The sequence below is a fragment of the Perca fluviatilis genome, chromosome 20, assembly GCF_010015445.1.
Source record: "Perca fluviatilis chromosome 20, GENO_Pfluv_1.0, whole genome shotgun sequence".
NCBI classification, from domain to species: domain Eukaryota; kingdom Metazoa; phylum Chordata; class Actinopteri; order Perciformes; family Percidae; genus Perca; species Perca fluviatilis.
Genome location: NC_053131.1, coordinates 4,600,126 through 4,628,107, shown reverse-complemented (window position 1 = coordinate 4,628,107; position 27,982 = coordinate 4,600,126). Strand labels below are relative to the sequence as shown.

Genomic DNA, 27,982 nt, shown 5'->3' with positions numbered 1-27,982 from the left:
TCCATATGGTTCTCTTGACAAAATAAAGTTATTTGCATGTTCTGTCGATGTGAATTGAGTTATAATAATAAACATTTGCATATAGCAAGCATATTTGTCCACTCCCTTGTTGAAATGAGCATTAAAAACGTAAAAAATATCCCTTTTATAACAATTAAAAATTGTGCGATTTATCGCAAGTTAACTAAACTTAGCACAAAAAGTAAGGAAATTTGTGTTTGGTAGATTATTTCTCTGTGGTAACAATGCTTTTTGGCAATAAGTCTCATATTGTTGGAAAGCCTGTTTAGTTCCCTTTCAAATGGTGCCCCATTTGTAACAAACATGCATTTATGGGATGAGCAGCAGAGCTGAGTATGTGGGTTGCGCCCATTTTCTTTGCTGTTGCTATTGACTCTTGTTTTGAGCTTCTGGTACCCCCTGATTCTGCAACCAGTGGCAATCCCATGTCTCCACAGTCTGGGACCAAACTCTATCCTCCAAGATGACAATGCTCGTCCCCACAGAACAGGGTTTATCAGAGACCATCTCCAGAGTTTGGGAGTGGAGAGGATGGAATGGCCTGCTAGCAGTCCTGACCTCAACCCCATTGAACACTTGTGGGATCAGCTTGGGCGTGCTGTTCGTGCCAGAGTGACCAACACAACCACGTTGGCTGACTTGCAACAAATGCTGGTTGAAGAATGGGATGCCATCACACAGCAGTGTGTGACCAGGCTGGTGTCCAGCATGAGGAGGAGGTGCCAGGCTGTTGTGGCTGTGTATGGTTCTTCCACACGCTACTGAGGCTCCTGTTTGTGAAATGAATACATTGTTAAATTGCCAATATGTATTATTTCTTCAAACTTCAATCATCCAATCCACCAAATGAGTCAATGGTAGAATAAGCTGTTTGGCATTGGCAGAGAAGATGTGGCAAACCCACATACTCAGCTCTGTTGCTCATCCCACAAATGCATGTTCCTTACAAATGGGGCACCATTTGAAAGGGAACTAAACAGGCTTTCCAACGGTATGAGACTTATTGCCAAAAAGCATTGTTACCACAGAGAAATAATCTACCAAACACAAATTTCCTTACTTTTTGTGCTAAGTTTATATATATATATATTATATATATATATATCTCTTTAGGAAAAATTTAATTTATAGTAACAAATTAACGCATATTCCTTTTAACGGCAATCATTTTTTGACGTGCGATCAATGCATGTGCATTCTGTGCTTTTGCTCCAGTAGTTTGGGAAATCAGGAAGGCGTACGCTGTAAAACAAACCTCCTTGAGCAGAAATGGATAAAGAAAAGCATCTTTTAAATGGCAAGTTTAGTTTCAAAGCCCATCCAGATGGTCTCTGAACAATGCAAGTACTGTCAATATAAATTGAGTTACCAAGTTAATTGGCGTAATCACCAGGGTAGCCAAACACCAGCTACTGGTTGGCAGAGCAGTCATTGAGACTGTCAGAACAAACAGACTGCACTGCCTGGATCATCAAGAAAGCAAGACAAAAAAGCCTATGACTCGATGCCGCACTCATGGATACTGGAATGCTTGGAACTGTACATCATCAACAGGACACTACAAGCAAGAACTCAATGGGACTGTGGAAGACGACTCTAGAGGCCAACTCAAATCCAAACGCACAGGTTAACATCAAGTAGGGCATATACCATATTTACTGTCCTAACTGTTGTTCTGCATAGGGCTGAACCCCTCAGTCAGATCATCAGTAAGAGTGAATAAGAATGAAGAATATCTTGGAATCACACAAGCAACTGGAAATCACAAGGAAGCCGCAAGGAAGGTGGGCGCAGCCAAGTACCAATACAGAGTAAGGCATGTCCTGAAGAGTCAACTGAATGGGAGAAACAAGGTCAGAACCATCAACACATACGCACTGCCGGCCAACTGATACTTGGTTGGTATATTAACCTGGCCAAAGGAAGAGATAAAGGCTATTGATTTTAAGACAACGCAAGTCCAACCCCTGAGACTACAAACTAATCGGAAGGAGGTTGGCCAAGGACTAGTGAGCGTCAAAGACACTATCCAGGATGAAACAACAAAGATCCAGGAGTACATCAGAAAGATGGCCCCAATAGATTACCTGCTAAGTGAAAATCTGATGATGAGGAGGCAAGTGGGGAGGAGGGACCATCATAGAAGGACAAGCCCCTGCATGGCATGTACCACCGACAGAAGTTGCTGATATCGAGAAATCATGCCAGTGGCTGGAAAAGGCTGGTGCTAAAAGCAGGCGCTAACTATAAGATCAATAGAGGCCAGAGTCTACCAGGACCCCAGATGCAGGCTGTGTAAAGATGCCCCTGAGACTGTCCAGTGCATTACAGCGGGGTGTAAGATGCAGGCAAGTACAGCATAAATAGAACGCTATAACCAAGTGGCTGGCATAGTATACAGGAACATCTGTGCCGAGTCCCAAGGTCAAAGTGGAAGGCACCTCAAAAGGTGGCTGAGAATGACAGAGCTAAGATCCTGTGGAACGTCAACATCCAGACTGATAAAATGGTGATGGCTAACCAACTGGACATCATGGTGGTTGACAAACAGCAGAAGAAGGCAGTAGTTATAGATGTAGCAATCCCACTATGGTAAGAATAAAACACACCCCCAAAGCTGGGCCTAAAGTAGTGTATAAGAGGTCATACATAATATTTAGTTTTTTAAAACTCTGATTTCCAGCATGCCTATTTCCAGCATGGATATTAGTACTGACAAATATGACAGATAAATAGTTGTTTTATATTGACAAGAAAATTATGGTTGGAACTGTTTACTTGATTTTAGCGCAGTATTTAATATTGTAGACCATTTTTTTTTAGACCAGTTTATAATTAACACAACTAACTGCATATGAGTTAAGTCCAAAATCAGCTATTTAACCAATAAATGGACTGCATTAAATAGCATTTTTCTATTCTTAACGACCACTCAAAGCGCTTTGCACAGTACAGGTACCATTCACCATTAACACACATTCATACACTGTTGGCCGAAGCTGTCATACAAGGTGCCACCTGCTCATCAGATAAACCTTCATTCACACACCAATGGAGCAGCATCAGGAGCAATTCGGGGTTCAGTGTTTTGCCCAAGGACACTTCGACATGTAGACTGCAGGGGTCAGGGCTCAAACCAACGACCTTCCGATTGGTAGAAGGCCACTCTACCACCTGAACCACAATCGCCCAGTAGGAAGCAGTCTGTATTTTTTAATGGTAGTTTTTCCTAACCAGTGTGGCATGCCCCAGGGAAGTTTCCTTGGGCCACTTTTAGGATTTGTAGGTGCAGTGCTAATCTCTTTGCAGATGATACGACTATATATTTATACTAACTATAACTAAAATAACTGAATTTAGGAACGCTTTAACATGAATTGCAACTATTTGACTTGACTGGATATGTGAGAACAGACCAAAAATGTTATGTTTAGGGCAAGGCATGCCATTAATAATAATAATCAACTGTGCCCATTACGTAAAGAATGATATGAATTCTGAACAGGCTCAAGAGGAAAATTTGCTTGGTGTCAAACTCGATGAGCAGCTATTATGGGAGACACAGATATCATGCATTAGAAGATGTTCCTTTTTTCTTACCCATGCCTCTAGAGGTTTAGTGAAACATGCACTATTTTTTTTTATCTCACCTTGTTTACATTGTCATCCCATCAAAGACACGTTTTTGTCAACTTGATAAATCTCCAAAAGTCCAATATTCACTCTTTTTTAACTCTAGTTTGGTCACCACCAACCTTTGAGAAAAGTATCTGTCTCATAAGCTGCTACTGTGACACTGGTAACAGAACAGACCCAAAAGTGAGACATAGGGAAAAAAGGTTTTTTTATTAGGGAAGAAAAAAAAGGAGGGAAGTAACGAAAGGGGCTGGAAAATAAAGAGGAAGCTGGGAATGAGAAGCCAGGGGAAAGGCACTGGAACTCTGGGAGCCGAGAGGGCGAAATGGGGAGTCTGGGGAAGAGGGACTCTGGGAGCAGAGAGGACGCCGGGGGAAGGCTGGAGGAGCGGTTGGAGGCAGGCTGGACTGAGAGCCGCAAGGAGGGGACCGGATGGCGAGGCCAGCTGACTGGGTACAGAGATGAGGTGATGATAACTACAGAGGGCAGACACAGAGAGAAATTAGACACAGCACTGACAGGGTTTACAAGCAATGCTTAATCTAAGAGGAGCTGTAGCATGTATCACCAAGGAAGACAGAAACAACAATCCAGCAAAGACAGTGAGTGGATCTGGGGTTTAAATGCAGAGCTTGATTGGAGTAGATGACTAGCAGGTGAGCGCGGCAGGAGGGGGGATGATGGAACGATGACCAGGTGTGTGTAGTAAGCTTGCAGTAGCAGGTAGGAGGGGAAGGAGAAAAAAAACAGAGGAAATGCAGAGAAAATAAAACAAACTCACAGCCAGCCGACCCCAACCATCACATGCTACTGTGTTAATATATCTATTTAATAGCTAGTCTCTAACTGTGACAGTCTGCTGTTTGCTGCTGAGCAGGTAGAGAACAGTGGGTTTAGCAATGAAGGAATCAATACTTAAAGACACATGTCCATCACCTTGCAATGAGCAATAATGTTTTCTGATTGATTAGAGCGTTTTCCACTGAAAACAGCTGTCAGCTGTTGGAAATGAGGTTGATGTTGTGAGGTGGCAGGCCAGAACATGGAGTTAAAAGAGGCTAAAAAGCTTTTGTTTTTGGGTTCGTCATAATAAGCGACACATTTCACATTACACATTTCACAACTTGATATTTATCTGACAGTATGCTATGTTGTTTCTATAATGGGCTTTTTTACATATCCATTTTTTTGTGCTAGAAGTTTACTGTATAAACATTTGGAGAATTGAATTATATAACAGTGGGGCCTTTTAACTGCATTTTATGGATTATTTAAATTATTTCCTTCATACTTGGTTACCCCGGAAGCTATTATAAGTAAGCAATTATCATGCACTAGTTGTGTTTTTTCCTTAAAGCTCTGAATAAAGCACACTGTTGCATAAATGTCTATGTTGCATATGCATCATTCTAAAGTGCTCCTAGTTATTATACTGTTTTTTCTTAACCTAAACCCAACTTACTTCTTTATAGTTCTGTTACTTTTTAAAATCATAACCAATCATTAGCTATCATTATCATCTTAGCATTGCAGAATAATGACAGAATCCCCACCTATCAAAGCATCTGGGAACCCATTTCAGGAAGGAGGTTTAACAAACTCTGGGCTAGATTTATCAAGCCGTTTGCGCCTGTTTCCAGGCGCTAATTGGTCGCAAAGACGGACGTAACCGATGCGGGCTATTTACAAACAGGGCGCACTTGGGTAAAATCGCAGATTGTCTGCCACATGAGCGAGAAGAGACAAGTTGCGCTTTCAATATGCGTTCGTGGGAGGGTCGTGGGGAAAGTGGGAGTTCCACCCAAAAAGGTGGAAAGATAAGCGCAAAGTGCCCCTAATTATATATTCCGTGGTATTTACAAAGACTGTCAGTAAGAGCGCGCCTCTATTCTGCGGAGAAAATTCTCCGCCTCTTAAAAGCAGGTTTAAACCAGCTGCAATCGAGTTTCCTCGTAGACCTTTATGCCGCTGGTGAAATGGCAACAGTAATTTGAGCAAGACGAAGACATAGGCAAGGCTGAAAATATTTTTAAACACAAGAATCACACTTTGTCAGTGAACACAACATCATTTAGCGTTACGGATCAAGCAGCCATGCAATATTAGAGTTACTGGAAGAAATCAAAGATGAAATTGAATCTCCCACTCAGCGTTCACATCCCATTCCAGCAGTTGTTAAACTCCTCCCTACATTACAAATATTGGCATCAGGATCATTTCAAACAGTCATAGCATCAGCAGTGGGAATATCGCAGTCTGCACTCAGCCATATCATAGCACAAGTACCGCTTTGCTACAGCACAATTTACGGTTATAGTGGGCGGAGAAAGACGCTGATTGCCTGATGGGTGTCAGGGTTGATAAATACTACGCAAAATGTGGAAGCATAGCGTGCGCTATTACCGAACTCGCATAAACGGACGCAGCGCAAACTGCGCTAGTGTTAGTAAATCTAGCCCTCTGAGTCTAACCCTGAACTCTGAGTTGATTTACCCTGAGATGGGAAACTCAGAGTTTTTGGTTCCAGAACAGCTGATTTGAGTTGGTTCAATCAACTCAGAGTAGGTTCACTCAGAGATAAGCGTGTGCATCACCACTATAAAAAAGCAGCATGAATGGAGCAATGATACTACGATTCACCATGGTAACAACCACAAACAAACTGGTCAGCGGAACTGTGCACATACAGTGAGTTTGAACATATATTTTGATAAAAAAGTAACACAGTGGCTGCTGCAAAAGAGAGAGAATTTGCGTGGGAGAAAATTGCTGCAAGAGTAAATGCATAAGTTACAATATAGTGTTTTAATTTCATATTTAATCATGAGTATAATATTACTGGTGAAATGGTATTGAACCTATAATCTATTTCATTTAGGTGCAATCCTGTGGGTGAAAAAGTCCTAGGCCTACTAAACCCATTCTGAGGCTGCAGCACCATGTTATTAACAGAATTATAATTCATAATCTTTGATTTCAAAGGGTTTACATCATTCACCTGCAATAATGTGGAACATCTTTTTAAAGGCTCTTGCTGGTTTGTGTCCAGGGAACACTACAAAAACATTTAAGAAACGTTTCAGAGCGAGTCACATTCTTCTGACGGCGCTTTGCTATAGAGTGGCTTTACTAATATGCTCCGCATCACCAGTGTTGTAAAGAAAACTGCCGTTTGCAAAAAATTTTAATGTGACACAAAGAATCTGCTGGGATGTAAGAGCACGTCCACGATGGGTGACGTTAGTGATATGAGGACGGATAAGGTTATGTAGGTTACATAACTGATAGACCGGGAAGAAAAATGATATCACTCAAATAGGTAGGCTAGTATCTGGAAATGAAATGCATCTATAGTCGGGGCCTCAATATCACCTCCTGAAGTATGTTTAACTCCCTGCAAAGTAATCAACGGGATCATCGACAAAAGAAAATGCCATGTTTTGAGAAAAAAAAGTTTTATAGTCTGCCTAACACAGTTACAGTAATAAACCAACCCTGTTTTTTTATTCATGCAGATAACAAACTGCACTAAAATGCGCCTGATACAGACTGAATAAATGAATGAGGAAATGAAAGAGCTCTGTGTCATTGGGAGGAGACTGAGAGAAACTCAAGGTTTATTGAAGAAAACCTACTCCTGACCAGGTTAGGTTCACAGGCTTAACCTCCCTTTCTGAAACAGAAAACCCAGAGTTTCCCTCATCTCAGGGTTAAATAACTCAGAGTTTTCACTAAACCTGCTTTCTGAAACGGGCCTCTGGTCTCCTTTGGACCAACGTATACTGTGTACTATATACTTCCCTCACATCAGGAATGGTCTGTACTGTATTAAAACATGCAAATTCCACGCCCAACTTTTTATTTGTAACACAGTAAAGCACGTCTTGTCATGAATTTATAACTAAGCTATAAAGCTTGTCTTTATCTAATCAATCATTGTATGAAAGAACCAACAGCCTTCATATATAGTTAACTACACTGACTTAGGAGAATCCCAGTACATTTTGGGTTTCTGCAAAGGAAATGATGCCACCCTGTGGGCAAAACCACACACTGCAAAATCCAATGAGTGTCTCATGGCAAGACCATGTGACACACACACACACACACACACACACACACACACACACACACACCCTCTATACATTGTCAGTTGCCAGAGATTTATGGGCAAGGCAGATATCTAGGCATAATAAATGTTTGTGTCCCTCAGTGCCTACAAACACACACACACACACACACACACACACACACACACACACACACAATATATATATACCATATAAAAATTCCCACTTCCTCACAAGTAATTACAATGGACAGTCCACAATGAAATATGTGTAGCACCTTTTTAGGCTCTAAGAATACAAATGTTTTTCCTTAGGTCCAATGCTTTAGTATTATGTTGGGCTAAATCAGTATGATTCTGTTGTAGGGAGTAGTGACATAAAAAATCTGCTAGCTATATTGGCTGGCAATCTAAAAAGGTAATTTCAAGCCTGAGTCGTATTGTGCTCATTCTCACACACTGATAAGAGTGTGTGTGTGTGTGTGTGTGTGTGGGTGTGTGTGTGTGTGTGTGTGTGTGTGTGTGTGTGTGTGTGTGTGTGTGTGTGTGTGTAATGGTGTGTGTAATGGTGTGTGTCCTAGAGGCCTGGTTGAGGAGATAATGCAGTGATGGATTTCTATCATCTGGCCATTGTCAGACATTTTCAATTGCTTTCTGTTACTCAAACTCTCACTCACTCACACACCAACACACAGATACTCACATACTTCTATACAGTTTGTGTGTATGTATGTATACTGTGTGTGTGTGTGTGTGTGCGTGCGTGTGTGTGTTGGGTATCCTTCAGCCTGCTATCAGTCTCTGCTAATGCTTCATTCTCATGTTAACCTGCAGCCTGCATCTGCAGCCTGCTGATAAAGCTCCCTTTGCATGTTGAAAGGCCATTTTGCTTTTATTGTTCAGAGGTAGCAGGGACCTGAAAGTGACTTGTCAAATTGTCAGCTACACCTGCCGTTACCACCGCCACCTCCCTGCCATACCCCCTTCCCCTTCATGTCTAAAGCCACATTTCATATGATTTATGCCCTCTTTTTTCAGCAAGCATGTAACAGAAGCAAATGTGTACAGTAACCACATCAAATGCTTCTGTCTGTGTGTGTGTGTGTGTGTGTGTGTGTGTGTGTGTGTGTGTGTGTGTGTGTGTGTGTGTGTGTGTGTGTGTGTGTGTGTGTGTGTGTTTGTGTCCATGCAGCATATTCTCATTGTCATATCCCACAAAAGGCACCATCCTGTTTTTGGTAACAATACTAAATGTTAAAAAAAAAAACACCATGAAATCCTCATCATTCCTGTTCAGTTTTTGCCTCAGTTTTTTGGGAATTATATATTTCGGGCAGGGTTGGGCTAAGGATTTGGTAACCTTTATCTTAATATAAAAACCTCTTCGGAATCCATGTATCCGCGTTTTTCCCCCAGCAGAGTCTATCACTGAAGACGAGGACTGTGGAGAGAAATTAGTCTTAGTATGACAACAACAACAAATGCATGTTTCATCCATCTTCGTCCGCTTATCCAGTGTCGGGTCATGGGAGGAGCAGCTCCAGCAGGGGACCCCAAACTTCCCTTTCCCGAGCCACATTAACCAGCTCCGACTGGGGGATCCCGAGGCGTTCCCAGGCCAGGTTGGAGATATAATCCCTCCACCTAGTCCTGGGTCTTCCCCGAGGCCTCCTCCCAGCTGGACGTGCCTGGAACACCTCCCTAGGGAGGCGCCCAGGGGGCATCCTTACCAGATGCCCGAACCACCTCAACTGGCTCCTTTCGACGCAAAGGAGCAGCGGCTCTACTCCGAGCTCCTCACGGATGACTGAGCTTCTCACCCTATCTCTAAGGGAGACGCCAGCCACCCTCCTGAGGAAACCCATTTCGGCCGCTTGTACCCTGGATCTCGTTTAGGGGTGCACCGATCCGATATTAGGATCGGATATCGGCCCCGATATTGCAAAAATAGCTGGATCGGAAAAATTAACAGATCTACGGGCCGATCCAGTTTTTTTTTTTTTTACACTCCGTCGCAGGACCGGGGCCCCTGTTAACTGCGTACCCTTCTCACTCATGGTTGTAACTTTATAACACAACAATTAATAACAAACAACTAACTCTCTTAAAAGGATAAAACTCCAAAGCACATAACAATTTGAGACTTAAACAGTTTCTAACACTAATAATTTTACATTTACAAATGTAGCTACACCGCCGAATGGCATGCTGGGTAACATTACAGCTGCTAACCTAGCTAGCCAGGTAGCATAACAGTCTGTTAAGCTGGGAGAGGCTACGGTCGCTACTGCACAAGAACCGAGAAGAAAGTTAGCTAGAGGATGAAGAAAGACCGGAGATACACCAGAACAACGTGTGCTCAAGAGAGGAGCCGTCTGTTGTTCCCAAGTTTTTTCTTTCTAACAAATCGGACATAATTTAGCCACTGTTGTTGCCCGTCGCTCTAATGTTACTCGGCCGTGCTAACGTTACTGTGCTAACGTTAAAGACCTGTCACTTCAAGCATGCAGCGGAGCAACGTTATGAACGCAATCCACCTCCGGTCCCACTACAGACCGTTGAGAAAGACGGGTTCAGAGCAATGACTAAAACTCTGGATTTAAGATGTCTTGCCTCACTGAAATACGTCCGCCAACCTAATAACGTTATTCAAACAGCGAAGGAGGCTGACAGCGGAGCTACGTTCAGTCCCACACTACAACCACACTACAACCTAACTTACCTGTGGCCAAGGTAGTGGTTATACAGTACCATTAACAGTCTATGTACAGTACTAGCTTACAACTATTTAGTTTTGAAAGGGAAACAGTGTTAAAGTTGTTTGTAAGTGTAGGCTATTCATTCGATTTGAGTTTATTTTACTACTTTGCAGTTTGCACAATACAAATAGTTTAGCTTCTGTAACTGATTCATGGATTCCCCTTCATACAAAGTTATTGTATAATGTCGTGGAGCCAAGCAAACTCTTAATCAAAGCTTTAAGTAAACATGATGACATTAACATGTTTTTGTGATATTCTATGTACTCCTGACAGTAGAATAAGCCATTATAAACCTATATAAAGGTGACCCATTATTGATGGCCCATTATTATGTATTTAAATTTATTTTAAGAAGTTTGATTACATTATTTTTTCGATTTGAATGCACAATTGTTTTTTAAATAACAAATAAATAAGAATTCAATACATTACATCTATGTTATTTTGTCTTAGTTAGGAAAGTAATGTTTAGTTAGGAAGGTCTGGTGCCTTTAGTGTCTCCCACATGGTGGAAGGAAGGTATTATGTGGAAGGTATACAGTTTATTATTAATTCAGCAACGTATCGGATCGGTATCGGGTATCGACAGATACACAAAGCCCTGGCATCGGTATCGGTATCGGGACTGAAAAAGTCGGATCGGTGTGTCCCTGATCTCGTTTTTTCGGTCATGACCCAGCCTTCATGACCATAGGTGAGGGTAGGAATGAAAACTGACCGGTAGATCAAGAGCTTTGCCTTCTGGCTCAGCTCACTTTTCGTCACAACGGTGCGATAAATTGAATGTAATACCGCACCCGCTGCGCCGATTCTTTGACCAATCTCCCACTCCATTGTCCCCTCACTCGCGAACAAAACCCCAAGGTACTTGAACTCCTTCACTTTCGGGGTAGGAACGCATTCCGCCACCTGGCGTGGGCAGCCACCATGGCCTGCAGATTTGTAGAGGCGGCCCTGCACACGCGCGCGCACGAACCGCACAGTGAATGCTGAAGGTCACAGGTGAGGACCACATCATCTGCAAAGAGCAGCAATGAGATCCCCAGCCCACTGAACTGCAACCCCTCCCCACCCCGACTACGCCTTGATATCCTGTCCATAAATATTACAAACAGGATTGGTGACAAAGCGCAGCCCTGGTGGAGGCCAACGTTCACCTGAAACGAGTCCGACTTACTGCCGAGAACCCGGGCACAGCTCTCACTTTGGTTGTACAGAGATTGGATGGCCCTGAGAAGAGACCCCCTCACCCCATACTCCCGCAGCACCTCCCACAGTATCTCCCGGGGAACCCGGTCATATGCCTTCTCCAAATCCACGAAACACGCGTAGACCGGCTGGGCATACTCCCAGGCTCCTTCCAGGATCCTTGCGAGAGTGAAGATCTGGTCCATTGTTCCACAACCAGGACGGAATCCACATTGTTCTTCTCGGCCGAACCTTCCTTTCCAGCACCTTGGAGTAGACTTTACCAGGGAGGCTGAGAAGTGTGATAGCCCTGTAATTGGCACACACCCTCTGGTCCCCCTTTTTGAAAAGGGGAACCACCACCCCAGTCTGCCACTCCTTTGGCACTGTCCCAGACTTCCACGCAATGTTGAAGAGGCGTGTCAACTAGGACAGCCCCTCCACACCCAGAGCCTTGAGCATTTCTGGACGGATCTCATCAATCCCTGGGGCTTTGCCGCTGTGGAGTTGTTTGACTACATCAGTGACTTCCGTCTGGGAAATAGACAACGATCCCCATCATCCTCCAGCTCTGCCTCTAACATAGAGGGCGGTCAGATTCAGAAGTTCCGCAAAGTGCTCCTTCCACCGCCCTATTACCTCCTCAGTTGAGGTCAACAGTGTCCCATCCTAACTGTACACAGCTTGGATGGTTCCCTGCTTCCCCCTCCTGAGGTGGCGAACAGTTTTCCAGAAGCACCTTGGTGCCAACTGAAAGTCCTTCTCCATGTCTTCTCCAAACTTCTCCCACACCCGCTGCTTTGCCTCTTTCACAGCAGAGGCTGCAGCCCCGGTACCTACGTACCTCCGAGTCCTCTGGGATAACATATCCCGGAAAGACTCCTTCTTCAGTCGGATGGCTTCCCTGACCACCGGTGTCCACCATGGTGTTCGTGGGTTACCGCCCCTTGAGGCACCTAAGACCCTAAGACCACAGCTCCTCGCCGCAGCTTCAGCAATGGAAACTTTGAACATTGTCCAATCGGGTTCAATGCACCCAGCCTCGACAGGGATGCACGAAAAGCTCCGCCAGAGGTGTGAGTTGAAAGTCTGTCAGACAGGGGCCTCCTCCAGACGTTCCCAATTTACCCGCACTACCGATACTACAGATCTAACCGGTAGCGCTCCACCTCCCGCACTAGTTCCGGCTCCTTCCCCCACAGAGAGGACATTCCACGTCCCCAGAGCCAGCGTCTGCTGCCCGGGTCTGGTCCGTCGAGGCCCCTGACCTTCACTGCCACCCGTGTGGCAGCGCACCCGACCCCAGCGGTTCCTCCCACAGGCGGTGGGCCCATGGGATGGAGAGATGGGGGCCACGTAGCTTTTTCGGGCTGTGCCCGACCAGGCTCCGTGGCAAACCCGGCCACCAGACGATCGCTGACGAGCCGCCATCTGGGCCTGGCTCCAGATGGGGGCCCTGGACTTCCTCCGGGCACGGTCACTCCATCTCTACCTCGGTCACTCATAGGGCTTTTGAACCATTCTTTGTCTGGCCCCTCACCTGAGACCACTTTGCCTTGGCAGACCCTACCAGGAGCACAAAGCTCCAGACAACACAGCCCTCAGGTTCATAGAGACACACAAACCTCTCCAACACGATAAGGTGATGGTTCCCGGAGAGGTTTTGTTTCATGATCTACATGATTGTTAAATGTGTGTGCAGGATTGCCTGACACATTTGGATTGAGTTACACGTGTGTAGGTTCTGATCCATAAATGCATTGTGTTTAAATGCTGGGGAAAAAGAGAGGGGGGTGAACTAAGTATTGTAAATGCAAAGTCTGAGTGGATAATGCATTAGGGTGGCATCTAAATCATGGCCGCAGCTGTCGCCGTGGTCCTGCTCTGCACCCGGCTATGCCCTGCTACGCCTTGCTACGTCCTGCTATGCCGTGCAGTGCCCTGCCATGCCCTGCTACGCCCTGCAGTGCCCTGCTACGCCCTGCTGCACCCTGTAACACCCTGCAGTACCCTGCTACACCATGAACTACTACAACTACTATTTCTAGTCATAGTTCTATTACCTTTATTGTGACTATAATTGCCACTGTTCATCACACCCCCAACCGGCACCGTCAGACACTGCCTACTAAGAGCCTGGGTCTATCCAAGGTTTCTCCCTCAAAGGAAGTTTTCCTAACCACTTGGGCGGTGGCGGCTGCAGGGGGGAGCCGAAAAACCACCACAGCGTCCTGCAATGAAAAGTTGAGAGGGATTCATTCAGTCATGTGTACGCGGATTAGACTAGTCAGTGTTTTGAGGCGGTGTGAGAGTCCCGTATAGTAAACAGGAAACATCACTAACTTTATCGTTGCCATAAGAAAGTTTTAAAACACCAAACACTAATGCACTGAACTGCCCAGGAGTTTGTGAATCAAGCTGTTTTCTGCAAAGCACGAAGCACAGTCATTCCATCTCTTTTCTTCTCTCTTTCTACCTGAAATGAAACTGCCTTCGAGTGTGGTCAGTAACGTCGAGATCTATAAATGATCTGAGGGAAAAAAGTAAAGTCTACTTATGCGACATTTGTGGGGTTAAAAAACACAACAGGACGTCCCACAAATGGGCCGTATCAGTGACACTCCATCCCCCGCACAACCCTGCGCACCCTAGCAATAAACAACATTAGCTTAACCAGGAGGACTTTTGCCTAAATGTAACCATACCTTAACTATATATATAGAAACTATCTGTATAAACTGTTGTATTAATCATTTCTGTAACTGTCTTTTGTAAGAGTTTTGCAAGATACTGATGATTTATTTTCAAATGGTACACAGCCTTCAGCTGAATTTGAATTTCAGCTTGAATTTTTTTTTTTTATCAACTTTGTGAAATAAATAATTAAGATTAAAACAAACAAACATCAAACAAAAACTATGTACAGGGGCCACCAAAATAAATTGTGGAAGTGGGCAATATTACATTCAAAGAAAAGACTGTTCATGTTAAAGCTATAGGGCCCTATTTTAATACGTTGTCGTATCTGCCCGAAATTTCTCACGATGGACAAGGGTCCAGGCCTGAGGACACCTACAGGCCAAAATTGACTTTTGGTCATAGCGCCCCCCGCTGGCCACAGGAAATGCGCCTTATATGACAAACATCATCCGATTTACATGAAACTTAGAATGTGTGGTCTACATGTGATACTGAGCCGCCCCCTATAATATGACCACGCCCACTTACTCAGGCCACGCCCCCTTTCATAACATTTGAACCATTTAAGGTAGAGTCTCGTGTGAGGTGTCATTGAACTCAGCAGAGACTTCGTTTTTAATTGGTCATGGTTTGACCCGCCCCCTATGCTTAAGCCCCGCCCCGTTTCATAAAATTTGAACTTTTTAAGGTATACCCTTCTGTGAGGTATCATTGAACTCAGCAGAGACTTCGTTTTTAATTGGTCATGGTTTGACCCGCCCCCTATGCTTAAGCCCCGCCCCGTTTCATAAAATTTGAACTTTTTAAGGTATACCCTTGTGTGAGGTATCATTGAACTCAGCATAGACTTCGTTTTTAATTGGTCAAGGTTTGACCCGCCCCCTATGCTTAAGCCCCGCCCCGTTTCATAAAATTTGAACTTTTTAAGGTATACCCTTGTGTGAGGTATCATTGAACTCAGCACAGATTTCCTTTTTAATTGGTGATGGTTTGACCCGCTCCCTAAGCTTAAGCCACGCCCCCTTTCATAACATTTGAATCATTTAAGGTTGACCCTTGTGTGAGGTATCAATGAACTCAGCAGAGAGTTCCTTCTTCATTGGTGATGGTTTGGCCCACCCCTATGCTTAAGCCACCCCCCCTTTCATAAAACCTTACCCATCTAAGGTAGAGTCTTGTGTGAGGTATAATTTGAATTCAGCAGAGAGTTCCTTTTTAATTGGTGATGGTTTGACCCGCCCCCTATGGTTAAGCCACGCCCCCTTTCATAACTTTTGACCCGTTTAAGGTAGAGTCTTATGTGAGGTATCATTGAACTCAGCACAGACTTCCTTTTTAATTGGTGATGGTTTGACCCACCCCCTACGCTTTTGCCACGCCCCTTTTCACAGCTAATGAACCGTATGACGTAGAGTCTTGTGTGAGCTATCGTTGAACTCGGCAGGGAGTTCCCTTTTCATTGACGATTTGCGGCATCTGAGTGCCGCACGAATGCACGGTCGCAAGGAGCGGCGTCCGCCGGTAACCCCGACGCGCGCAGAGGCGCGAGGGCCCGTCCATCGCTGCTCGCAGCTTTAATTTCCTTTGTAATTATGTATGGTTAGCAAAAATGGGAACTGCTGCGTCTGTTTAGATGAGAGAAGTGTATGCGCGTTGTGCACACGCTACATTATGGCCAAGCATGCGCCCCTAAAATAGCATCTGAATAACGCGCTACTGACTTTAGAGTAGCGCCACTGACTTTAGACTAGGTTTTTCCTGGTCAGTGGCGGAATTGTTTTCTGAAACTGCAAAATAGCACTAGGGAACGTGTGCGCCGGAACACGCCTCCACTTTTCGCTGAACCGCCCTGCGAGTGAGAGGGATGTAAATTTAAATTAGTAGTATGGATGTCACAAGAACTGATACTTGCTATACCTTTAGATTCTAAAACCGACGATGCCAATTTTTTTGAAGCACCGTAAGCACCGATGCCAGTGTTAGCATCGGTGCTGCGCCTCTTCCGGACCTGACGGGGGCAGAAAATGAATGCTGACCAGCACAGAAAAACAGAGCGCCTATCTCCATGCACGGCTTTACTGTAACGTTACATATACAGCAACGGCTTTCACGACTTCACCTGGAGCTCCCAATCAGAAAGTAAGTCTGTTTCTCTCTGCCGTTGGCTGTCACAGCCTAACGTTAGCTACGATAGCTGACATTTAGCTACCTTTAGTGCTTGTGTTTGGGGGACCTCTATAACGTCAGTTAAGTTAACTTTAACCAGCCAGTTCTATGTGAAAAACCACAACGGCAGAGAGAAACAGACGTAACTAAACATGCTTGCTGTCTGGGAGTTCCGGGTGAACTCATGGAAGATGTTACCGTACGCTGGCTGTGCAGTGATGCCAGGCATCAGAGCAGCAGGCTGTGGGTCCAGAAGACTGGTGTTTTCTCCAGATTACATGTAAATCACGCTCTCCTTGCCCCCTCTACTCAAACACTTCCACTCCACACCAAAACAGTAACGAATAAAAATACAAAACTGACACTGAACCCTCCCCTCAAGTGTTATCCTATAATACAAACTTTTGACTTGTACTGTGTGGGGATTGGGGATTTATTGTTTTGCTTTTTACTATGGTATCAAATTAGGTATTAAGAATTATGAAATTTCACTGGTATTGGTATCGATGATTACATTTCTAGTATCATGCAATATGTGTAGTTGCCACCATTGTTGTGTTATTTTTATAATGTTCAAATGTTTAAATAAATTGAATTAATGTATACGTATTAGTCTTTTTTTCTTTCTTCTTTTACACACAGTGGAATCGACTGTGGTATCGACTATCGTGTACTTTTGGTGGTATCGGTACCGACTACTAGATTTTTGGTATTGGGACATCCCTAATTAGTAGATAGATAAAGAGGGAAAAAAAGTAGAAGGAGGGGAAGGAAAGGGGGGGGGGCGGGCTGCCCCCCCCTTTCTCCCCCCCCCCCCGAAGGGGGCTCGGGTTGTTCCTATTACCCCTCTCTTTCCCCTTTCTCACCTAGCTGTCCTATCAAATAAAGGCGGAAAAGCCCAAAAAATTATAATAATAAAAAAAAAAAAGACAACTCAGATTAGACAGATAGTCTACCTAGCTGTCTGGATTTAGAGAGTCCAACATTTGTTCTATTGTTGATAGACATGAATTTCATTTTGGTGGATTTGGCTGTTTCCTTGTCACCTGCTTTATAGCTGTCACCCATACATATTAAAAAGATGCATGTCCACTGGTTTTATCTTTCCTACTAGATTAATACCCAAAATATTTTCTAGTTTCAGAGGCTCTTTAAATAAAAAAAAAAATTACTTTAGGGTTTGGTCAGCCTCTTCCCAAAAAGGATATTAATATTACACATGTAAAGGATGTGTGTGTATAATTTGCTACTTGTTCTCCACACCCTGTCCAGCAACTAGTCCCTGCTAAGGGGGAACATTTTCCATGCTTATAAGGCATCATACAAATATCTCATTTTCACTTTTCAGGCAAATTCCCTCCAGAATTTTGATTGTGATGTCTGAAAGGTTCCAGTTAGGGACTCTTTGGGACCAATCTTCTGCTGATACATTTGTAATTATTTTTTCCCATTTATTTTTTACAATTACAATGGTGAGCTGTTGCAATATTTTGTAGATATTTGAAAGCTTTTCTTTCACTTTACTTTTATTTTCAATCATGAAATAAGTATTTTTTTAAATTTATATATCCTCTTCTAGATGTTTCGTAAGATAACTTCTCACCTGTATATACTTAAAGGAACACACCGACTTATTGGGAATTTAGCTTATTCACCGTAACCCCCAGAGTAAGACAAGTTGATACATACCCTTCTCATCTCCGTGCGTGCTGTAACGCTGTCTGACGGCTCCAGCATTAGCTTAGCCAAGCACAGATCCTGCAGGTAACTGGTTCCAACTAGCCTACTGCTCCGAATTGTGACAAAAGTGACAAAATAACGCCAACATGTTCCTATTTACATGTTGTGATTTGTAGAGTCACAGCATGTACAAAAAACAATGTAACATGAGACACAGCCATCTTCTATCCGTAAACAAACCGGGAACTATATTCTCAGACAGGCTTGCTGCGAGCATATCACTCCGCCCAAGTACTATATTCTTCACAACATGGAAATAGGAACATGTTGGCGTTATTTTGTCGCCACTGTGGAGTTGTTTGACTACATCAGTGACTTCCGCCTGGGAAATTGACAATGATCCCCATCATCCTCCAGCTCTGCCTCTAACATAACGGGCGTATTAGTCGGATTCAGGAGTTCCTCAAAGTGCTCCTTCCACCGCCCTATTACCTCCTCAGTTGAGGTCAACAGTGTCCCATCCTTACTGTACACAGCTTGGATGGTTCCCCGCTTCCCCCTCCTGAGGTGGCGAACAGTTTTCCAGAAGCACTTTGGTGCCGACCGAAAGTCCTTCTCCATGTCTTCTCCAAACTTCTCCCACACCCGCTGCTTTGCCTCTTTCACGGCAGAGGCTGCAGCCCTTCGGGCCGTTCGGTACCCTGCAACTGCCTCCGGAGTCCTCTGGGATAACATATCCCGGAAAGACTCCTTCTTCAGTCGGACGGCTTCCCTGACCACCGGTGTCCACCACGGTGTTCGTGGGTTACCGCCCCTTGAGGCACCTAAGACCCTAAGACCACAGCTCCTCACCGCAGCTTCAGCAATGGAAACTTTGAACATTGTCCACTCGGGTTCAATGCCCCCAGCCTCCACAGGGATGCACGAAAAGCTCCACCGGGGGTGTGAGTTGAAAGTCTGTCAGACAGGGGCCTCCTCCAGACGTTCCCAATTTACCCGCACTACCGATACTACAGATCTAACCGGTAGCACTCCACCTCCCGCACTAGTTCCGGCTCCTTCCCCCACAGAGAGGACATTCCACGTCCCCAGAGCCAGCGTCTGCTGCCCGGGTCTGGTCCATCGAGGCCCCTGACCTTCACTGCCACCCGTGTGGCAGCGCACCCGACCCCAGCGGTTCCTCCCACAGGTGGTGGGCCCATGGGCTGGAGAGATGGGAGCCACGTAGCTTTTTCGGACTGTGCACGACCGGGCTCCGTGGCAAACCCGGCCACCAGACGCTCGCTGACGAGCCCTCCGTCTGGGCCTGGCTCCAGACGGGGCCCCGGGCTTCCTCCGGGCAGGGCCCCAGGCTTTCCCGCACTACCCGTTTGGGCTTACCAGGTCTGTCCAGAGTCTTCCCCCACCCCCTGGCCCAACTCACCACCAGATGGTGATCAGTTGACAGCTCCGCCCCTCTCTTCACCCGAGTGTCCAAAACATACGGCCTCAGATCAGATGAAACGATTATAAAATCGATCATTGACCTTTGGCCTAGGGTGCTCTGGTACCACGTACACTTATGAGCATCCCTATGTTCGAACATGGTGTTTGTTATAGACAATCCATGACTAGCACAGAAGTCCAACAACAAACAACCACTCTGGTTTAGATCAGGGAGGCCGTTCCTCCCAATCACGCCTCTCCATGTGTCTCCATCATTGCCCGCACGCGTTGAAGTCCCCAGCAGAACAATGGAGTCCCCCACTGGAGCCCCATGCAGGACTCCAGTCAAGGTCTCCAAGAAGGCCGAATACTCCGAACTCTTGTTTGCTGCATATGCACAAACAACAGTCAGAGTTTTCCCCCCCACAACCTGCAGGCGTAGGGAGGCGACCCTCTCGTCCACCGGGGTAAACTCCAACATAGCGGCGGCCAGCCGGGGGCTTGTGAGTATCCCCACACCCGCCTGGCGCCTTACACCCTGGGCAACTCCGGAGAAGAAAAGAGTCCAACCCCTATCCAGGAGTATGGTTCCAGAACCGAGACTGTGCGTAGAGGTAAGCGCCACCAGATCTAACCGGTAGCGCTCCACCTCCCGCACCAGTTCCGGTTCCTTCCCCCACAGAGAGGTGACGTTCCACGTCCCCAGAGCCAGCGTCTGCCGCCCGGGTCTGGTCCGGCCGAGGCTGACCTTCACTGCCACCCATTTGGCAGCGCCACCCGGCCCAGCGGTTCCTCCCACAGGTGGTGGGCCCATGGGCTGGAGAGATGGGAGCCACGTAGCTTTTTCGGGCTGTGCACGACCGGGCTCCGTGGCAAACCCGGCCACCAGACGCTCGCTGACGAGCCCTCCGTCTGGGCCTGGCTCCAGACGGGGGCCCCGGGCTTCCTCCGGGCAGGGTCACTCCATCGCTACCTCGTTGTGTCATAGGGTTTTTGAACCATTCTTTGTCTGGCCCCTCACCTGAGACCACTTTGCCTTGGGAGACCCTACCAGGAGCACAAAGCTCCAGACAACACAGCCCTCAGGGTCATAGAGACACACAAACCTCTCCACCACGATAAGGTGATGGTTCCCGGAGAGGCTCTAAGTGATGTGACACATTTTTTGTCACATACAGCAAACATCTCCTCACTATCCGCTAGCTGCCTGTCCCCTGAATAAACTAAAAAAACCCGGTCTCTGAAGACAGCTCAGGCTCCACAAACGGCAACAAAAACAAACTGCACCAACCTGCACAACGAACCATAACAAACAGTGTTCCAGCCAATAACCGACAAGAAGGAGTTGGTTGGCGCAGTTTGTTTTTGTTGGCGTTTGTGGAGCCTGAGCTGTCTTCAGAGACCGCGTTTTTTTACAGTGTGTTCAGGGGACAGGCAGCTGGTGGATAGTGAGGAGATGTTTGCTGTATGTGTTGTAGCCTAAAAAACACGTCACATCACTTAGAACACCTTTAACATCAGCATTTTGTTTATACAGTAGCAGTTAAAGTGATGGTTCGGAGTAATTCACCCTAGGGTCCTTTGCTAAGCTACTCAGCGGCTAACGCTACTCTACGCTAACTCGCCCAGTGTTAGACCCAGGTGAAAAAAGCTTCTGGGGGGGTGTTTGGCTCGAGGTCATGGTGCAAAGGACCCTAGGGTGAATTACTCCGAACCATCACTTTAAATAAAATATTTAGTCTCAACTTAAACAATGTAATCAAAGCAAATACAAAATTAAAGCTTATTGCCACTGCTAGGGCATTCATGTTATCCTGTTTGTTATATATAAAATAAAACTGCCCAAAAAATCCTGAGGCACAATCATAACATTAGAACAGGCAATTTCTGAGATAACAGCAGAAACATTTTTTTACTTTTATCAGGGAGAAGCATAACCAGTCTATGTTTAGTACCAAACGTCCCTGTTAGAGTGAGGTGAAGCACAAACGTTTCAGCATAATGTCTCTCCTCTGTTTTCATTACAGTCAGAGCATGTGAATGCAGCGCCCACTGTTCATCAATATAATGCACTGTAACTCCGGGGTAATTCTGGTTACCCAGTGATGTCCAGAGTCCCCAATGAGAGGAACACGTTGTAAAGTTGTCGCTTTTGCAGTCCTCTCCTTTTCATACAACTTGTGTATTCTTCCTGTGATGGTGCATCTTGAGGGAATCTCATACCTGTCATCATTTGTTGCGATTCTCAGAATGTTTCTCAGACCGACGTCCTCCACAACACTAATGGGCCTGCAGTCTGTAGCTATCCACTTCGCTATGGCATTTGTTAGCTTCTCTTGCCTTTGTTTATCTATACTTCTCCCACACGCTGCATCTATCGTAGTCTGCAGAAGCCTCGCGCCACTGTTTGTTTCGTTGAATGATTTGCTGGTATCAACGGTGTGTATTGCGTTTAGGTGATATTTCAGACTGGAAGTAATCCGGTGATAAGAAAATTCAACTTTGCAGTGGTTACAAATAATTTTGGTTCTGTCGACTGCGCCGTCTGGAAGAACTTTAAAATGAAAATGGCCATACAAAGGTCCGTACCCATTCTCCATGTTTGTTGGTTTGTTTATCTTTTGTTTTTCTTTTCCGGTTCCTGTAAGCACGGCAGCAGTCAGCACAGACACTTACAAAATAAAAGCCTGGGAGCAACGGGCTTTTACAATAATAAAAGAAATAATAAAAACGGCGTGCGCGTTAATGCAGCGTTAATTAATTAATGAGTTAACGCGATAATAATGCGTTAACTTGCCCAGCCCTAATATATATATATATATATGGCCATATAGGCAGACAGAGGGCTTTTCTCTGCCCAGAGAATTAGAGAAAAAAAAGGCCTTCAATTTTCCACTTGAGCAGATTTCAATTTACACACACATCCCCTTCGTGACTCCATCCTCCCGTTGTTATTGATAGCATTTAGGGCGGCTGTGATAAAAGATTGGCCACTTAGTGTTTTCATTCATTTGTTTTCCATCACTGGCAGGACACTTGCTCATACAGGACAGTGTCTCATACAAAGCAGCTTTATGGCGAGGATGTAAACTGTGTATCTGGGTTTGGATGAAGCACAGACTAATTCAGTAGCTAGGAGAATAAAGACGGTGGCTGATACTACATTTTTTATAACATATCTTTTTTGGATAGAGCAGGAGCACCATCACATTTTTGAAAATAGAATTGCCAAAATCTTTTGAAAAGCCATCCAACCCTTTACACTTTACTTTTGTTTTAAAGATGATCATATAGTGTTTTATTTACATCATCTCCAGAGCGACCCAGCCAGGCTTATGTTAGAGACAGACATTTTTTTAAACTAATTTTGTGTTTTTTAAGTATATACAACAGGCGTGAATATACATTTTAATGAGAAGCCTTCCTGTTTTTTTTATATGTTCCTGTTTTAATTTGCTGTTAATGCAACCTCAACATTTATTCCATGTTTTTGCCTAATGCCAATAAACTGTAGTGTTGAATCGATAAGCGGAGAACAACTTTGATAAACAAATAATGTATTTATTGATGAGGAAAGTGCACATTAATCAACATTTCTGTAAATGTGCCAGTGTTAGCCAGCTGGCTAATTTTCAACTGTAGTCACCTAGCATGCAAGTCTTCATGGTGGGAGGAAACCCACACAAACATGGGGGGAACATGCAGACTCCACACAGAAAGGCCCTGCCCGGACCGGGGATCCAATTCTATAATAATAGTGTCAGTCATTTCTTTATTCATTGTTTTTTATTATTATTTATTAATTTGGGTTTGGTAGGAGCCAGTATATGAGAAGTTACAGTTACCTATGTGTATGATACAGCATAAACATAATATATACAGTAATGAAAAATATGTAAAAATGAAAATAAATGGCAATAATATATGTGTTTGTTATTGTTAATAATACAACAGGATTACAGTTAACATGATTTTAATATGTGGCTTTAAATAAGTATATATACATAAGTTTAAACCCTAACTGTAAAGGGCTGCTGTTGGTTCCAAACTGCAGTTGAACTTATTTTGTTCACGTCAATGTAGGACATGGAAAGTGGCTGTATAATTCCTTTCCAAACCTTCTTGCCATATCAAATCCACACTCTACATATATATTTTACAAAATACTACCTCTGACATTCTTATAATAATAATAAGTAAAGAAAGTCAACACTTAAGCCTTAACTTAAGCCAAAAACACACAGGACGCGGAAGCGCCGTGATGCGAAGCTATTTGTATGTTATCTAATCTGTCAGTTCATACCGGCTGCAATCAGGCGCGGAGCGGCCACGCTGGCCTGCGCGCTGCAGCAATCGTTTCGGCTCTCCTCTATTTCTTCTGTGAGCGAATATGTCATGCCAGGTTGGTATAACATACAGGAAGGCCACAGTGCAGCCGAATACTTAACGAAATAAAACAAATTTCAAAATAAAACACCCAGGTTTATGGTGATTTTGGCTGTCTTGAACTTCTCAGCTGTGTCTACAGCTAGACACGATCAATCACACAAAGAGAGACTGACAGACAGACACACAAACACACACATGCACATGCACACACAACCAAACACTCACAGGAGGAGAGAGAGAGAGAGAGAGAGAGGCGAGAGATGCTTTGTGAATGTACGCTTCACAGCACTTCACCGGCACATCCTGGCATCAGGAAGATGTCATTTAATCCCAGTCTCTACTGTCTAATCACCCTGATGAACTGGAAACACCTGTGTTGCTCTTCAGAGCCTAACTGGACCTTTCTGATATTTCTTCCAACTGGTTGTGATTCATGTTTACAATGAAGCAAGTTAAACTGATGCAACGCTAGCTTACCATGCTAATGCTAAAGCTAGCACTCATAAGGATAAAGTGAACACTGGGGAAAGTAGTAGCCCTTAGTAGGACTAACAAAAGCCCTTTCCAAATTCCTATTTTGGACAGATTGGAGCCGAGGAGTCTAGGAAATGACTCGAGGAGAGAGGAGTCGAGGCAACAGACATTTAACAAACATGAGTTATCTTTGCCTCAAATGTGTCATTTGAAAGCTACGTCAATTAAATATGGCATGCAGCACTGCTGCATCAGCTGTTCCTTGTTTTGTCAGGATCAGAAAAGGTTTATGGGGAATTTGCCTTGGTGATTGGTGCATACATAAACAAACAAACATATTAAACCTTAATAAGAAATAAACAATATACAAAAAGAATACATACAAAATAACAAAAAGAGGCTGAATGGGTTGAGTGCAGAATTGCAAAGAATAGCATGTGCAATGGGCAGATGTATAGTCCAGAATAAAGGTAAATGCAAAGTGTAGTGACCAGGGACCAAATGGCTTTTTATTGAGTTTATTTACCTCATATATTTAGCTTATTGCTCTGAGTGAAGTTAAGCTGGGCTTTTATTGTGAAGAGTAGAGACGGATAAGCAAGCGTTATGGTAACGGATTTTTTCCAACCTTTTTCAATACAATTCAATTCAATTCAATTTCAATTCAATTTTATTTATAGTATCAAATCATAACATAAGTTATCTCGAGACACTTTACAGATAGAGTAGGTCTAGACCACACTCTATAATTTACAAAGCCCCAACAATTCCAACAATTCCAGTAATTCCCTCAAGAGCAAGCAGTGCGACAGTGGCGAGGAAAAACTCCCTCTTGGGAAGAAACCTCGGACAGACCCAGGCTCTTGGTAGGCGGTGTCTGACGAGCCGGTTGGGAGTGTGATGAACAGTGGCGATAGTAGTCACATTAATAATGGAACAGTGACTGGATGTAGCGGGAAGCTGCAGGGTTCAGCAAACAGTTGCAATGTTCCTGTCAGCTATCTGCTGAACAGGAAAGTGAAGAAAAGTTTGCTTGGTAACCTATATCCAGCAATCATGTAACGTTGGAAGCATCAAAAAGTGAACCGCAGTCAAAGCCGGTAAACCTCCCCCACACCCGCTGCTGTACAGCGCTGCGTGCTGCGTGCTGCATGCTGCGTCAGCAGTTTTTTGTCTTTTTTTTTTTTTAAACGTCAATTTTTTCCTCAACCTTTATTGTTCGTCCGTTCAGTTTTATTCACAGTTTTTTAATATCCAATATCCAATGCTGTCCAGATTGCTTCAAATGCTCCAAAATCCAAACCCCAAGTTCATTGGGTACCCAGGAAACCAAGTGTGAAGTAGATTGGATGAACGGGTTATGAGATATTTCAAAGACAGACCACACAACACACACACACACACACACACACACACACACACACACACACACACACACACACACACATACAGAGGCTACCTGATTTATTAGATAAATAAAGCCAAGCACCATTGCTGTTTGTATGCGTGTGTGTATGTGTGTGTGTGTGTGTGTGTGTATGTGTGTGTGTTGTTGAGCCATGTCAGACCATGTCAGCTCACAGAATAGCTTCACACTCTACTACTACTACTTGCAGTTTGTGTAGGTTTTCATTTGAGCTTTATTAACACAAAGTCTGCCTTACCGAGATTTATCTGCCCAGATTGTGCTTCTGTAGAGTGTTTGGATTCATCATGTGCTTTGTGCACTTAAAGGAGCAGTGTGAAGGATTTAGTGACATCTAGCGGTGAGGTTGCAGAATGCAACCAACTGAACCAACCCCTTGCATCACCCTTCCCTTTCTAAGTGTGTAGTAGAACCTATAGTGGACTTCAGGTAATGTAGAAACTCTGAAAGGCCTCTTTAAAGCCAGTGTTTGGGTTATCAGTTTTGGGCTACTGTAGAAACATGGCGGTGCAATATGGCAGGCCATGTGGAAGAGAACGCTCTCCCTATGTAGTTATGAAGGGCTCATTCTAAGCTGACAAAAACAGTTAATAGTTTCAGGTGATTATACACTAATACAAACATAATTATGAATATTATATTGCATTTCTGCCCACACTGGTCCTTTAAAGCGAGGACAATCAACATTCTTTATAACAACAATGTATTAAATGGCAATGTGGAAACAATGTGTAATATGAAAGGTGTATCTGGTAGTGATGAACAGACGGAGAATTATCATCTGAATCCGCAGCTCTGCTCGGCGTTAAGGAGCTTTATAGTGTGCTCCAGCTTATTGTTTGGCTGTCCGGCACACAACTTTCCTGTTTTGGTTCACTCTCACTGCTTTCATACTGTTGCTGTAGGTTAAATGTTCCATTCCTGGCTGTGCAGGGAAATACAAATCTGGATGTGAATGTGGATACTCAATTGCAGTTGAATCGGCAAGTAACCAGCGTCAGGCGGACAGTGCTGTTTCGTCTTCCTCAACACTGCATTAAACAACTTTGTTTAGTCATTGATGTCCCAGAGAGAAACCGGCTAGCCAGCTGGAGATAAGTAGCTCAGAAAGGATTGTGTTAGAATCAATCCGACACATTCATCATATGTTAATATCTAAATAAGTTGAGCACTCTCTTTAAAGCTTGATTCCTTTTTTAATCATCATACAGGACATTTCAGTCTCAATTGACAGGCTTGGAAATATATGAGTTTGAGTCAAAATTCATATCCACTTTAATTCATTTTAAGGTCTTTTTCTGGTTTGGTAAGAAAAATTACATAGCCACTTGATGTATTAACCAATGTTTATCCTCATTTGTTCTCAAGTGTTACCAGAGGTACTTGGTTAAGTGACAAGAGGAAAGATATCTATCTTTGACAATAGCAAAATAGAAGAATAATCATAATGCTATCCTTGCCCTATCACAGGTGGTGTATAAGAACAATGACATCCGTCTTGAGTTGTCCCGGTTGGCTCGCATTGTGGACCCTAAGATGAAAATCCAGGGTGAAGTGGCCTACAAGTGTGAAAATGTAGCCACTCTGGACCCCATTTCTTTCGAGACTCCCGAGGCCTACATCAGCCTCCCAAAGTGGAACACCAAGCGGATGGGATCCATCTCTTTCGATTTCCGCACAACTGAGCCCAACGGCCTAATCCTCTTCACCCATGGCAAACCTCAGGAGCGCAAAGACACTGCCCGCAGCCAGAAGAACACCAAGGTCAGTCCATAATCCCAAAGATCACTTTCTCATTTCAACTCTGCTTTAAGAAGTCTGCAAATATTAGGTCAAATGAAACCATACTTGCTGTTTGGAAGTCTTGAAGAGAAAAAGGCTAAATCAGTTGCATTTGACTTGATACTTATTCTATGACCTGCATGACCTTCACATGCAAAATACATCATTATAATTTGTTTTGAGGCATGTTTGATGGCTATTTATTTGCGCTTTAGACCGTAATTGCTGTGAAACAATCATAACATAAGCTTTATTTATCATACC

The 27,982-nt window shown here is 44.2% G+C and overlaps 1 protein-coding gene across 1 annotated transcript in view; it reads left to right on the top strand.

Annotated features, from left to right (window-relative positions):
* Positions 1 to 27,982, top strand: part of nrxn3a (neurexin 3a) — a 260,386-nt gene that overhangs the window by 135,109 nt on the left and 97,295 nt on the right. The window contains 1 exon segment of the mRNA XM_039786713.1: positions 27,407 to 27,700. Within this exon segment, the coding sequence (XP_039642647.1) occupies positions 27,407 to 27,700 (294 nt within the window).